This window comes from Rhinatrema bivittatum, chromosome 1 (assembly GCF_901001135.1).
Source record: "Rhinatrema bivittatum chromosome 1, aRhiBiv1.1, whole genome shotgun sequence".
Lineage (NCBI taxonomy): Eukaryota > Metazoa > Chordata > Amphibia > Gymnophiona > Rhinatrematidae > Rhinatrema > Rhinatrema bivittatum.
The window spans coordinates 35,793,827-35,810,105 of NC_042615.1; the positions used below are offsets into that span (position 1 = coordinate 35,793,827).

General features: G+C 46.5%; 1 protein-coding gene across 2 annotated transcripts in view; it reads left to right on the top strand.

Moving 5' to 3' along the window:
* The first annotated feature begins 1,363 nt into the window (after positions 1 to 1,363).
* Positions 1,364 to 16,279, top strand: part of NOCT (nocturnin) — a 50,058-nt gene continuing 35,142 nt past the window's right edge. Inside the window, exon 1 of one of the 2 annotated variants that reach the window (XM_029594055.1) lies at positions 1,364 to 1,424. In XM_029594055.1, coding sequence (XP_029449915.1) covers positions 1,379 to 1,424 — 46 coding nt within the window. In that variant the 5' untranslated portion in view covers positions 1,364 to 1,378. The other variant, XM_029593965.1, reaches the window with a different exon arrangement.

Below are 16,279 nucleotides of genomic sequence, written 5' to 3' on the forward strand. Positions count from 1 at the left end.
TGTGCTGATACGGGAGGACCATGCCGAAATATATCATAATAGGTATGATGCCATATGAATTCCAAGATGCAAAGTTTTCTTGTTGGCATCACAACCGTGCATGAAATTATCACAACAACTTGTATATTAATTTTACCTCAGAATGCCATTTTTCATGTAAAATATGTTATAAATGCATAATTTAAAACTGTGTTTGGGGAGGGGGCGCCAGACTGTAAGGTTTGCCTAGGGTGCCTAATACCCTTGCACCGGCCCTGGTGAGGCTTCTGTCTGAGATGGCTGGACTGAGGTCTGAGATGGGCAGCTGGCTGTGGAAAAGCGTGAGGTCGCTGGGAAGGGGAAAGGTAGGGGGCTATTGCAGGCTGAGGAAGGGCTGGCAACAAGCAACATCTTTTATATAATGATGCGGCAGTGCTGGGGCAGGGAGGTACTTCCTGAATGAGCACACGAGCAGCAGGCACAACAGCAAATGTCTGTGTGCACATCTTTTTCTGTATCTAACTGCGTGTAGGAGCCACTGGCTGGCAGTATGGTTGTCTCTTTACTTGACAACTGATTCACCAGCCCAGGCTGGCAAAAGACTTTTAACGCCAGACCAGGAATCCAGGATAAATGAGAGATATAACCAAATTTGTGGGAGGCCCAGCTGACTGCATAGATTGAAGTGGGCCTGCAGCTCAGATTGCTTACCCCTTGGTCTAAGATGAGCTCTGCTTAATTTAGAAAAAACATGAAATGTATGTCGGAGATTTCTAGTCTCATTTCTGCCAGGTTTCAGGTCAAATGATGATTCCTCTCAGTGATTGGCTTGGTGTGCTTTTGGGAGCTGGGGAAGCAGGCGCAGCATGCTGCACAGAGAGCTCAAGAGTGAGTCACGAGTTCCATCTGCCAGTCGTGAAAAAAAAAATCCCACCGGCTGATATTTTCCTGCAATCTGTCCCTGGGCTTGATGGACCCTTGGTCTGACCCAAAATGACAAATCTTATGTTCTTAAGGGAAGGCAAAAGGCGGTGGTTAAGATGGGCGGCCATGGCAACTATATTACAGCTTTTCCCTGCAATCCAGGTCCGGTTTTCCAAGCCACCGGTCCGGAAAAGGCTAGTGTAATGCTGTCTGGTTCCCTGACTAAGGAGAGGCCGAAGGGAATCCTTTACACACTCCCCGCGTTCCCGCCCTTCTCACGAGTCGGGCCCATTCCACAGCTACAACACGCGTTGCGTTATGCAAATACGCACGCGGGGCATCTCCGCCGTCTGCCCATATAAGGTAAGCTCGTCACGCTGGCCTGCAGAGCAAACTGCCCCAGGGCTTCCTCTGGTACAAAGCTGCGCTCTCCTGGGAACCGCGCGCTAGCGCAAAGTGCTTTGGCTCGGCAGTGATGGGAGGGGGAAGGGGGATATCGCGGGACTGTTGCCGGAGGTCAGGTAAACAAGCCCATGAGCGCACGCCCGGAAAGAGCAGCTGAGGACGGGGCTGCTTTTGGCAATGTGACCTTTCCTCTACATAACATACCCGTAGCAACCAAAAACTCGGGGGAAACCCTGCCTCTCCTAGGTCGCTTCCATTCGATAACGAGGAGGGGAGGGAGAAACATTTCCAGTAGCATATCTTAGAAATCTGAAGGAAAAAAACATTATCACACTTTACAAAGAGAAATCTCAGAAATTTTCCGCCAAAAGCAACAGTTAAATATATTTCTTAACATTTTTTTGAGAACGGATTCACTTGATGCTTTCTTTTGGCCCCCCCCCCTCCCTGTTTGGTAATTGGACGCTTTCACGTGTCAGCGGCTCTCTGATGTCACAATCGCTTTCCCTGGCGTCACGAGGCGGGGATAGTTTCCTTTGCTGTTGGCAGTGAAGCGTCGCCGTGCCGGGAGCTCCTTCCTTGGTGTCCGTTGCCGCGCGCCTTTGCTCTCTCTCTCGTTGGCCCGTGCCGGCGGCGGTTGGAAGGGAGGCGGGCGCGCGGCATGTCCCAGAGCCCTGCCAGGCTGTGCGCGGCGGCTCTCCTGCTGCTGCCGTCGAGGACCTGCCCGGGGGCTGAGGGCGCTCTCTCCCCACTGAGGAAGAAGAGAAGGTCGGCGCTGCGGGGCTGTCTCTGGCAGAACCTACGGGGCTGCGCCGGGGACGGACTGACGGCGGCGGGGCCGGGCCGGGCAGGTGAGTGCGGAGAGCGGGCGGCTGGGGCCGGCTCGGGACAGCTGAGGAAAGTGAATCGGGTACGAGGATTCAAGTTGACGTTGCACGGGCAGATCGACGGAATAGCAACTTGCCCAAATGTTCAGAATAAAGTGACTTTGATTATTGTTATTCCCAAGAATCAGTATAAAGTTGGCGGTCCCCCGTCGACCGGCATCATTCGCGCTGTTATTGACCTGTTTCTTGGGGGGGAGGGGGGGGAATCACTTTATTCTGAGCATTTGACTTTTGGGCAACTTAAGATCTAGATTTAGGAAATTGCTGTAAATATAGCATGCGGTAGAAAAAAGGGCGAGTTTTATGGTAATTCCCTAATTATCGCAATGTGCGCTATGTTAGCGCTTAACTTTTCGCACTTTGTGGTAATACTACATAATAGCATTTTACCTGCAAAGTGCTCATTTGACCATGGAGGGAGAGGGAGAGAGCGCCTCAGGGGGTGGCACCATACTAAGCAGCTATTTATGCTACTATAGGAGCCCCCCCCTCCCCCCCCCTCAGTAACTCGAGGTGAGGTTTAGGTAGCAGTGTAGGGGTTAGGGGCCACTTTGACATGCAGAGTGAGACGTAGGAACAGAACAGTGCTCTCTTGTGAAGATCTGATGACCTTCGGAGTGAGGAAACTCACACAAAGATGAGATTTGTACAGTGTTCTCTCAACCTAGCTTGATGGACTCGCTACCTGCAGAGGCCATAACCTGACTTGATAAATGACTCTGTAAGTTTGTACCACTTCTGCTATTCAGCCTTGTTGCTTTAATGGCCAGATAAAAAAAAAATACATCCTGTCTGCCCAGTTATTCCGGTCCTGAGTATTACAGTTAATCTTATGGAGCTGTCTGCTGAAAGTTAATAATTCTTGCTTGTTACTCAAACTAAAACTTGCCAAAGCTCAGGCCAGCTCTAGTTTTTGGACCTTTGACCTGTTTATAAACATTTCCAGGTCCTGAGATAGGATAGGGTTTTGGCTCCTGGTTTCTTTTGAGTTCATTCATCCTTCCAAGAGTTGTTTGTGGAGCAGACCGGGTTTACATTAGATTTTATTCTTACAACACCCTTTATCATCAGAGTGTACAAGGACCCAAATGCACAAAGGTTTCTCTCCCCCCCCCCGCCCCGCCCCGCCCTTCCCCAAATACACAAAATAGGGAAAATACTTTAGTACATCTGGCCCAAGATGTGGAACAATCAAATAATAGTACCGAAGTGACTTCTGCGGTAATCCTGCTGAAAGTTGCTGGATGGGCAGGTTTCAGGAAACGTATTAGCGTGACAATTTGTATATATGTTGCCAAACATAAACTATTTAAAAAGGAGAGAAAATGTGTGAATAATAGTGATCCATAGTAAGATCAGCTCCTAACCATGTCCTGTTTATGGGCTTCCTCAAAGCATGTGCTGCAGGTCAAAGCCAGCATGCTGGGATAGTTGGAGCTTTCTTCTGACCCAATTTGGCAGTTCTTAGATTCTTCAGTAGGATCTGAGCAGTTCTAAACCTTTACTCCTGGGGGAGTTTTGTGCAAAAAAAATTAAAATTCTGCACACACAAATTTTGCAAAATTCTGCATACATTATTATATTGGTCAAAATAACACAATATGCATGACAGTCTTTAATTTAAAATGTAATGCAGAAAAAAGTTATTAATTAAAGATGGAGAGTTTTAAATATTTTGAGCAGGATTTACCTAGAAATACATTGAGTGTCGCTTCCATCCTTTCTGCCTGCTCTCCTGGCCAGTCTCCTTTCACTTTGCCTTCTAAGGCCCCCCAACTCCTCCACCCTCTACTCTCTCCCCTTTCCCTCTAGGCTAAACCCCTTCCATTCTATCTACTCCCAGAATTTGACCCCTCTCTCAATACTGCCCCTCACATAGGCTCCTCTTCCCCTCCCCCTCCACAGAGGCTCCCTCTCATATACACATACACACACACACACACACACACACACACCCTCATACAGGCTCCCTCTTGTATACACACACACTCTCATACATCGGCTCCCTCTCTCGTGCACACACAACGTACACACACACACACTCACGTACAGGCTCCCTCTTGTACACACACACACACACACACACACACTCTCCCTCCCCCACAGGCTCCCTCTCTTTCGCATGCACCCTCACCTGGGCTTGCTCTCTCTCTCAAGCATGCACCCTCACACTTCCCTTCACGCAGGCTGTCTCACAAACCCACTTCCTCACATACACACAATCTAATTTTTCATGCATAGCAGCTCCCAGTCTTCACAATCTCCTCACATAAAATTCCTTTCTCTGGCCCACACCCACCCTCGCACATGCTTTCTCATACACACACATTTATTTATTTATTTATTTAGCATTTTTATATACCGACGTTCTCGATACAAATATCAAATCAGGTCGGTTTACATAAAACAAAACATAAAACACATGCACACCCTTATAGTCTCTCTCATACACGTAACCTCTGCAAACAAACTCACTCTCATTGGGGCGCGAGCGGGGCCTTCACCATTTTTGCCACAAGTGGGATGGGTTCCACTCACGGCTACTGGGACCTGCACCCTCTTTGCCGCAATGCAGCACGCCAGGGCCTTCTCCTTTACTGTGAACTGGATGGGCTCCGCTTGTGGCCATTGAGACCTGCACCCTCTTCGCTGTGATGTGGCATGCCGGGGCCCACTCCATCTTTGCCGCAGTGGGATGGGCTCTGCTTGCAGCATGCTGGGGCCTGCTCTATCTTCGCCACAGTGGGATGGTTTCCGCTCATGGCACGCTGGGGGCTTGCTCCAAATTCTGCGCAGAAAATGAAAATTCTGCACAGGAGGGGAAATCCAGATTCTGTGATGTGGCCAGAAGATCTTCATCGATTGAATCAAAAAGAAAAAAGCATTCGGGGCCTGAGGACGAACTGGCACCGAAAATCATAAAATTTGGACCATCAACTCAGGTTCTGCACGATACCGATGTAAGTGCCATCTGCGCCGCTGGAAGACCGGTGCAAGGAGGAAGTAAGTGCGCCCTTTTCTAAGCACCAGGATTCCTCCACACAAATGCCAAAAAAGGAGTTCAATGAAAAGCGTGTCGCTACAGTCTTGAACCACGACACATTGGTGCAAACCTCAAGGCAGAAACCGAAGCATGCACTTTCGACACCGATAGCGTCATGCCTTACGAAGCATGTCTCATCAGCACAGACGCACCACCCAAAGCACAGCACATCGATGCAATCGCACCATCCGACACATAGCGCTTCTTCTACGCAGGGAAAACATTCATAGATGCATGCATCAAAAGATAGGAGATCTCGGAGCCCCAAATTCTCGCATGACAAAAGTGATTCCCGAAAGGTCGAGAGCCATCAAGAATATAAAAGCAGATCCCCATCTTGTTCTGACCACAGTATGGATCCCATACTAGATATCTTGTCGCAGCCCCCTTGGGTATCTCCGCCAAAGTCAGTTTCTATCAGCTCAAGGTCAGCCTCCTCTCAGGAGAACCAGTCAGAGTATTCAGGTTTATCCTTTCACTCACATCTTCAAAGATTTATTCTTCAAGAAGAACTCTCTCTGAGACGTGTTCCTCCTGCACAAGAGCAGGAGTCCTGCGTACCTCCATCCTCTTTGAAGGTTTTAACTGCAGGATTACACCCTTGGATATCGACTTCCCATTCTCCTCAAGTAAGCCCACAACATCCGAAGCATCCTGCAGATGGTCAAATTTCTTCGCTCATAAAAAAAACCAACCCTCTTCTCATTACATCCACAAATCTCACCACCAAATCTCCCAGGTTCCGGGGGGGGGGGAGCACCTCCATCCAGCTCCCCTGGGGCAGCATTGTCATCAGCTCAGGATGAACATTCACCTCAGTACCTCCAGGATCTCCAAGGGACCCTGACAATTCAACTGGTATCCCATCCAGTCCACCAGAAGAGCTACCAAACCACTCCTCTCCTCCAGAGGCTCTTACTTATTCTTGATTCATAGAAAAACTTGGCAGTTTATTAGGAGTGGAGGTCCGCAAGCTGCCTGATCCTCGGGAAGAGATATTTGGAATTTTGAAAATCCTAGATGTTCCGCTCATCCATCAGCTCTACCGTCCCACAAATTGTTGGACTTGTACTATCTAAGACTTAGGAGTCACCTCAGTCAATTCCACTTGTTTCTAGGAAACTAGATCTAAAGTTTAGATTACAAAAATCTACTACCTACAGAGTTGTCCAACTCCCTTATGACACATAAGGGAGTGAAGCGAGCAAAGAAAACTAGGCTCCATGCATCCACTTCTCCAATAAAAGAGCACAGAGGTCTTGATGAATATGCCAGGAAGACGTTCCAGAGTGCATTATTAACTTCCCAAATACATAATCAATTTTATATAGTACAGTACCTGTTCAGTTATTAAAACCCTTTCTTCTTACAGAAACAGGTCAACAAATTACACCCCATCCATTCTGCGACATGCAAGAAAGTTTGTCACTTACTTGGAGCAGTGTATGAATCCTTCAAGACATTGTCTAGGACTTCTTCCACGGCCATTGCTGCTCGACCTATAGCCTGGCTTCGTTCTAGCTCCATCAGGGAGGATGTCCATGAGAAGCTAGCTAATCTTCCCTGTACAGGAGATAACTTATTCGGAGACAAGTTCAAGGATACTGAGGCCCAGTTAGAAAACGTGGCAGTTCAATCCTCAGGTGACGACAAGATGCTTTTATCAACACAAACCTTATTACTACCAACAGAAACCATATAAAAGTTTCCTACCCTTACAGATCTCAACTGTTCTAACCATATCAACAACTTCAATCGATTCAATCTAGAACACGCCAAAGAGAAAACAGCAAAAACCTTCCCAGTTGTCTCTTCAGAAGCCTCCATCGTCTTTTTGAAGAGACTCACCACAGCCATGTCTTCCAGTAGGGGGCATAATACAAAAATATTTCACAGAATGGAACCATATCACTTCAGATCAGTGGGTACTTCAAATCATCCGCAAGCATTATCTAAATTTCCTCTCCCAACTTTTTCCCTTCCTCGTTACACCAGCCTGTTGAAGGATGCTTCTCAGTTACCTCTTCTGGAACAAGAGATCCAGATCTTACTCCAACAATGAGCCATGCAATTGGTGCCCAAGCAACAGGTCAATTCAGGATACTATTCCCAATACCTCCTCATTACAAATTGCTCAGGGGGTCTGCGACCTCTTCTGGACTTATGTTCCCTAAACAAATACCTTCAGAAGGAGAAATTCAAGATGACATCCCCCAAGTTAGTCCTACCGTTCATACAACAGAGTGATTGGATGTGTTCGTTGGATCTCAAGGAGGCATACACGCATATTCCAATACACCCCTCCTGCTGGTGGTTCCTGTGCTTCCAGGTGAATTCCAAACACTACCAATACAAAGCTCTTCCCTTTGGTCTATCCTCAGCTCCCAGAGTATTCACCAAATATTTGGCTGTGGCAGTAGCTCACCCAAGACTTCAAAGGATCCGCCTGTTTCCTTATCTGGACAATTGGCTGATAGTTTCCCCGGACCAAATATCCCTATGACAGCATCTATAAATGACAATCTTGTGCCTGGAGTCTCTAGGCATCCTCATCAATTACGAGAAATCGGTACTCAAACCAACTCAGATTCTACAGTTCATAGGGGCCAGAATAGACTCTGTCCAGTCTCGTGCCTTCTTTCCCCAGGAAAGGATCGAGCGGATTCAAAATCTATGTACAGATTTACTCCTCAAATCAAATGTCACTGTCTGCCAAATCCTGGTTCTTTTGGGTCATATGGTGGCTGCCATCCATATAGTATCTCACACTTGTCTTCACATGTGGTGCCTCCAATGGGGATTGAAGACACAATGGATCCAATTTCTCCAACCACTGTCCATCATAGTAGCCTTGACAGACTCCAGGAGGAAGGACGTTTGCTGGTGGTTAGATCTGGAAGTTCTAACTGTGGGAGCTCCTCTTTGAGATCCAACCCACAGCCTAATCCTCATCATGTACGCTTCCATGCAATGCTGGGGAACGCATATCCTCCATTACAAGGCTCAGGTCAGTGGTCACAGGGCGAACAGGCTTACCAGATAAATCTCCTGGAACTCAGGGCCATGAGATATGCTCTAATGGCCTTTACACATCTACGAGGTCATGCCCTTATGATTCATACAATCATGTTTTACATGAACAAGCAGGGCAAATCAGGATCCTGGGTTCTCTGCAGAAAATCAATTTGGATCTAGGAGTGGGTCCTCAACAGCTCAATAACCCTGAGAGTGACATACTTACCGGACATAGCAAACACGTTAGCTGAGTGTCTTAGTAGAATATTTCACCCCCACGAATGGTCGTTCAATGCTTCAGTGGCAGGCCATATCTTTCTACACTGGGTTCGTCCTTGGATAGATCTTTTCACCACAGAGCAGAATTGGAAAGTTCCTCAGTTCTGTTCTGTGCATCCAAGCCGACTCAGAAGGACACAGAATGCCTTCCTAATGTTGTGGTCGTGAGGTCTCCTTATACGTGTTTTCTCAGATTCCTCTCATCTCAAGAACAGTTCAGAAGATGATCCGGGACACATCTTGCATGATACTTATAGCGCCTGCATGGCTGAGACAACCCTGGTTCGCTTATCTGGTACAGTACTGGACTGTATCACATTGCCATTCATACGCTGACACACGCACCACTTGACCCCCAAAGCTGGAAAATTCCATATTTTAACATCTAGGCTTCATTCATGCTAAGCATAATTTCCAATATCTATACGCCATCTAGTGGCCAGAGTGCCATGCTACAACACTGACCAATATAGAAACATAGAAATGACGGCAGAAAAAGACCAATCGGCACATCCAGTCTGCCCAGCAAGCTCCCACACTTATTTTCCTATTCTTATCTGTTTCACCAAGCACCAAGTTCAGGGCCCTTGTTGGTAACTGTTTGATTCAAATTTTCTGCCACTCCCTGCCATTGATGCAGTAATGTTGGAGTTGCTTCAAAGGTGAGCATAAGGCTTAATGGTTACAGGTAGTATCCGCCGCATCAAGCAAGTTACCCTGATGCTTGTTTACCCAGACTGCACAGATCCATGCCGCCTTGGATGTCTGAATGTAAATCCTCTTTTCCACATTTCTCCCTGCCGTTGGAGCAGAGAGCAACTCTGTATAAGCATTCAAAGTGAAGTATCAGGCTTCCATAGGCATGTGTCACATCTTAAAGGGCCAGAGGTGGGAACCTGAGTTTCGGCACCTCCTGATGACATTACCCACTTCGGATATAAAAGGTCACTGCAGCCTCAGCAATGGGTAATACAGTGTGAGTTGCTGTTTCCCAACTAAGTTCGTGATCCTGTGCCTGTCTTGTCTGTCCAGCCCTGCCTTGCCTTATCTAGTCCTTGCCTCCCTGGCCTGCCCTGGTCGGGTCAGTCCTTCTTTTTGTTTGTTAAGCCTACCCTTGGACTGACTTCTGGAGCTGACCCTAGCCCGGACCACTCTTGTTCAGGGATGTGCAGGAGAAGAAAAAAATTTTTCATTTTTGTTTCATTTTTGTGAGGTATTTTCCCCATGAATTTCGGTTTGTGGATTGTTTGATTCATTTTCAATCATGTGAAAAAAATGAATTAAACAAAAGCCCCACCAAAATTGTCAAAAAAACTAAAACAAGTGGCTCCCACTTACCTGGTCCGGTGGGGATCCGCCAGCTTTGGCCTAGCCTCAGGCTGAAGCATCGGCCTTGCATAGGCTGAGGGCACAGTAGGTCACCATGACTTCTGTCTACTCAAGGCCAAGACTTCGGCCTGACCTGGAGGCCGGGTCCCATGCTGGGGGCCCAGGCCCGACACCGCAACCCGAACCGGAGGCTGGGTCCTGACACCAGGGCACAACGCAGTGATCTGGCCTGACACAACCCGGCCTTGAGGCTGGGTCCTGACACCAGGGCCTCTGGTGCAACCCCAATGGACACCGTGGTTTGGCTTGCAAGTGCTGACAGACTAAGAAGAGGCCTGGGTCCAAGCTGAGGCTCCAGTGTCAGAACCCAGCCTCTGGGCATACACCGCTACTGCTGGTTTGGGCCTCAGCTTATGCCCTAGACGAGGCACTGGCTTCGAGCCTAGATTTGTTTTTGCGGCCCCCTGAATGAAACACATTAGTCTTCTTTGCATTTTGCAGTTTCGTTTTAAATGAATGCACATCCCTACTCTTGTTCATTGCCTGCTCTTGACCCTTGACTGGATATTGACCACTCTTGCCTGCCATTGACCTTTCTAGCTTGCTGTCCACCGCTAACCCTAGCCAGCCCTAGACCTTCGCCTAAGCCTAAGACCTGCTGACCCCCAGAATCCAAGGGCTCAACCAAGGGGAAAGGGGTTGGTACTATGAAGCTCCTGAACCGTCTTTCTTTCATAGCTCTGCCAGCTGTGAGGACCTACAGAACAAGAGTCCATGAATCTTACATAGATGATGGATTAAGTATGGGAATTTGAATGCTTATTTACCCAGGATGATAGAGAACCAAAAAAGAAGACACAAACTGTCTTTGTTATGGAGTGATATCCTGCAAGTGCTTGAGCTTCTACAGCTGGGATTTCTCCTTAGCAGCAGTATGGACAGGAATAACTGGATAGACTGGATGGGTTAATTGGTTGTTTACTACCATCATCTACTTTCATGCAGCCTCCCCTGGAGTGGATCCCCTAGTGGTGAGATTCTGGCACCTGGATTATGCATGACAGCTTTTCTGAAGGGATGAGTAACCATAGGAATGGTCAAAACCCTTCTCAAGTTTGATGACCAGTTAGCGCCTCTTGCTTAAATATACAAATAATTAAATTTAATTACTTGCCTATCCAAATCCATGCCCAAAGCAAGTTACAAGTAGGTCCCTTCCACAGAGGGCTTATAATTTAAGTTTGTACTTGAAGCAGTGGATGGCAGTGATTTGCCTAAAGTCACTTGGCATGTCAGTGGGTTACTGGTCTGCTTATATATGTGTGTGCGCAGTATTTTATTTGATTCGGTCTTGTGTGGCATTGACGTAAAGCAGTTACCATGGTGCAAGTAGTTAAAGAACAGGTTGAACCTGTAGCCTGATGAATTAAGGGAGTTGCTTACAAAGGTGGGGTGCAAAATAATAGCTTGTATTTAGAGAGATTTTTATTTAGATGTAGGTTTTAAGTTAACAGTTTTTAAGAAATGAGTTGTTAGTTTGAATGTGAGCTTCAGTTAGCAAGGAGTGATGTCTCTGTCCAGTGCTGTAAACCTAGCCAGCCGTATGACTGAGGTTGAAGAGTTGTGTGCTGTGGTAAGGGGGATCCAGGTTTGGATATTCTATCTGTGAGGACCAGTCAAAGAAGAATGGTGTTTTCAGGCTTGGGCTAGTGAAGACAGATGCTTCCATGGTGGCAGCCCCTGCTGGCTAACATGTCATGCTGAGGGTTCACCATGGAGGTGATGCCCCTCTAGGCAAAGAAGGGGGTACAACGAACCACTGAGGAAGTAAAATGGGAACGTGAGAGGGAAAATGCTGTATTTGTTGACCTGAATAGTAACTTCTAAAGACAGTTTGTCTAACAAGATTTATAAGCAGTTTTTCTTGAACTGCCATCAGGTGATTTGCATTGCCTGTTGTGTAGAATTGTCTATCTTATATGCACTTCTGTTTATAGGATGTGAGTGTGGTCAAAGTGGAAAATTATACTGATTGGTATGTGGCACAGAATGGGAGCTCTTGGGGATAAAGGACGTTATTGGAGGTGCAAATGTTTTTGCATAGCTCAGAACCCTGCCTCCAAACAAAACTGGTTTTGAATTGACAGCTGTCTTCTCTATTGTTTCACTGCTTCACCAGGGGGCACTAGATGTATCTTGCACGATATACTTGAACATTGGATATATGCTCAAACTGAATGACACTTTATTTGTGTTAATGGAGAAAAGGTTTAATTTAGCAAAAAAGAGAATCTATAGGATCCTAATCCCTATTTTTTGCTAAAATAAACCTTTTCTCCATTAACACAAATGAAGTGTCATTCAGTTTGAGCATGTATCCAATGTTCAGTTCAGCACTATCTTTTTTTTTTAATCATTTAAAAGTTTATTATAAATGTAACAGTGACTGAATCTCAAACCAACAAACATAATAACAGGTATACAGGCAGAACAGCATCAGCATATAAAGCGCCACCATAGGCGGAGATATACCGCAGTTAGAAAAGAAAACCATCATAAAGCATGAGATACCAGGAAAATACAACTGTAAGTTTCTCCCCCCCCTCTCCCCCCCCTTTTCTCCATAGGTAAAACCAAAGAATGAATGGTAGTAATGTGTGAATATTACAAACAACCTTCGGGGCTCCTCCCTTCTCTGTTACAACACGATTTTATACTGAAAACCATTAAGCACATCAGGGAGAACCAGTGGATTGAGCGGCTTTCCAACTTAAATATGCCTGCCAAGTTTTGTCAAATTTAGGCATAGTTTTATGCCGAAAAGCTGTTATTTTAGATAATAAACATATTTTTTCCACTCGCTGTTGTATGACTGCTTGTGTGGGTACCCGGGCATCCTTCCAGGCCCGTGCGATTTCCAAACGGGTGGCCAAAGTGATATAATGAGCCAACCTATTAAAATCATCCGACACTCCCACAATCCTAAGCCCGAGCAATGCCTGTGCGGGACCAAAAACAGGGAGGCCTGGCATCAGTACACACAGCCATTGTCGTATCGTGGACCATAAGACCTGTAAAACAGGGCAGTCCCACCACATATGGATAAAAGTGCCCACCTGCCCGTAATCCCTCCAACAATGCTCAGAGACTCGAGGCATAAATTTGTGTAACCGCTGCGGATACATATACCAACGGTATAAAACCTTATAGGCATTTTCGATCAGGGATGCAGCAATATACCCTTTCCCAAGTCCTAGAAAAATTTGTTTCCACTGCTGAGGAGAAATATCCATCCCCAAATCTCGTTCCCATGCAAGTTGAAAACTGGATTTCGTCCCATCCACCCTTGCCAATAACTGATAAATTCCCGACAACAGTTGGCTAGAGGTGTCAGCTTTCTTACACAAGTTTTCAAACGAAGATTGACCAGCCATCAAATGGGAGCCAATCTGGGTGGTTCTAGCAAAATGAGCTAGCTGCATATAAGGGAAATAATCAGAGTCAAGCAAATTATACTGCCACTGTAAATCAACAAAAGATTTAATCCCAGTCGAGCCCCACACATGATCCCATTCCAAAAGGCTCCTCCATCTGCGGAAGGCTGGATTTTCTTGACCGGGTCTAAACTCTTTATTGACATAAAGGTTAGTGCTAGCATGATATTCCCTCCGACCTAAGAATCTTTCCCCCTGCTGAGACCATAACGACAAAGTATCTAACATAGAGGAGGAGAGAACGTTCCCCGGATCCACAAGCCAAGTCCTCCGGGGTTGCCAAATGAGGTATTTTAATGGGGGGCCCCCAATAAGCTCCTGATTAATTTGTATCCACTGTTTGGGAGTTTTCCCTTTATGCCAATCGACCACTTTTTTAAAGTGAGCAGCCCAGTAATAACGGGGAATGTCCGGTACCCCGAGCCCGCCCAGCGCCTTAGCCTGGAAAAGCGCCTTAGCCTGGAAAAGCACCCTCTGGGCTACCCTCGGCCTCCGTCCCGCCCATATGAAATGCATGCATTTCCGTTGCCATATTCGTAGTTGGGAAGCGGGCACTGGTGTAGGCAGCGTCTGAAAAAGGTACAACAACTTTGGCAGAAAGGACATTTTAAATACCGCCATCCGTCCCATCCATGATATGTGATACCTGCTCCATTCCTCCATCTCCCCAACCAATTTTTTCCAAAGAGGTACATAATTGAGAGTAAAGAGGTCATGCGACGCACTAAGGTGCACGCCTAAATACTCAATATGAGTCGATGCCCATCGAAATGGGAACCGGCCCTTGAGGTAAGATACGGTGTGAGGGGCAAGATTGATATTCAGAATCTCCGATTTCTCCCAATTGACCCGAAAACCCGATACTCTGCTAAAGGCATCCATCTCTGAAATCAAATGAGTAAGAGAGAGTTCAGGTCTAGTGAGTGTGAGCAGGATATCATCGGCATACAGGGAGAGTTTCGACGAGATCCTTCCCATCTTCAACCCCTTGATATCCTCCTGTTCCCGGATTTTAATCGCAAAGGGCTCTAAAAACAAAGCGAAGAGCAATGGGGAGAGTGGACAACCCTGTCTGGTACCCCGGCCAACCGTAAAATTAGGGGAGTAACCCCCATTTATCTTCAAGCAAGCCTGAGGGGCAGCATATAATTGCCTCAACCATTGCAAAAAAGGGGCACCGAATACCATATGCTCTAAAGTACAGAACAGATATGGCCAGTGCACCATATCGAACGCCTTTTTGGCGTCTATTGACAAGGCTATAGTGGGAATTTGATATTTTTTCGCAAACCAGATACTATCAAAAATCTTATGAACGTTGTCCGCCGTAGTCCTCCCTGGTATGAACCCCGATTGATCGGTGTGTACAAGCTGCGTAATAAAACAATTTAACCGATTAGCCAATATCTTCGCCAATATTTTTACATCAATATTTAACAAAGATATAGGCCGATATGACCCACAGAGAGAGGGATCTCTACCCGGCTTCAATAAGATAGTAATCCCAGCCGTGTTATCCTGGGAGGACAGAACTGAGCCCTCCCTTAGGGCATTAAAAAAATTAAGAAGAACGGGTGCCAGGACAGTAGCAAACTGTTTGTAAAATCTGGGTGTAAATCCGTCCAGCCCAGGGGCTTTACCCTGTTTGAGAGTTTTTATAGCTTCTGTGACTTCCAATAAAGTAATAGCCTTGTCCATAAACTGCCTCTGAGTAGCCGTCAACTCTGGCAACGAGAGGTCCGACAGGAAATGAGCTATGGCCTCATCAGATATCGTAGCATCAGTACTATAAAGTTGCGCATAAAATTGATGAAAGCGTTGCCTGATGGAAGTATTATCGGTCAAAATGACACCGTCCTCACCCTTGATTTTAAGGATAGTGGCCTGCGCTTGTTTACGTTTTAGCATTTGTGCTAAATACTTCCCCGCTTTATTCCCACCTTCGAAAAACCTCTGTTGTGCCAAAGTTAACTGATGGGCTATCTGTGCCGAATCAAGTTGTGCGATCTTATCTTTAGTCTCTTGTATAGCTTGTAATATTTGGAAGTTAGTAGGATCGCCCATATGAGAACGTTCCAAACCTTGAAGATGCAATAAGAACCCCCGCCTATCCTTATCAGCCCGTCATTTAACGAACGCGGCACGGGAAATGAACGAACCGCGCAGAACACACTTCAGGCAGTCCCACACAGTCCCCGGGTCCATCCCCTCTGTATCGTTAGTGCTGATATATTCCTGAATTTCCTTGGCTATCTGGCATTGAAACTCGCTATCCTCCATTGAGGCGCCAGAAACGTTGCCCTCTATCATAATTTTGAATTTGTAGGGTGAACCAAATGGGGGAATGATCCGACCAGACGATCGGTTCAATGTCCACTGCTCTAACCAGATTTATTCGCTGCCTGTCCATCAGGAACATATCCAAACGCGAATAACTGCTGTGAGGATGCGAATAAAAGGAATAGCAGCGGGATTTGGGGTAGCGGGAGCGCCATATATTTACCCCAGAAATCAGGGATTGGACGTGTTTGAGAGCTTTCCGGACCAGCGTGGAATCTGAACTACGCCCCGTGGAGTTATCCAAAGTGGGATGCAGGGTCGTATTAAAATCTCCACCCAAAATCACACTCCCTTCTGCCCTATCGGCAATAATAGTAGACAAGTGTGTGAAAAAGACCTCTTTTTGAGAGGTCGGGCCATAGATCGAAATAAGGGAGTACTGCTCAGATCCCACCCTGATATTGAGCAAAAGATATCTCCCTTGGGGGTCAGTGTGGACATTCAGGAGTTCAAATTGTAAATCTTTATGGATAAGTATCCCCACCCCCGCATATTTAGTATTTTTAGTTGCAGCCGCCCAATATTGGTGCGGATAATTAGCATTACGTAGCAATGACTCATACCGCTTTCTAAGGTGTGTCTCT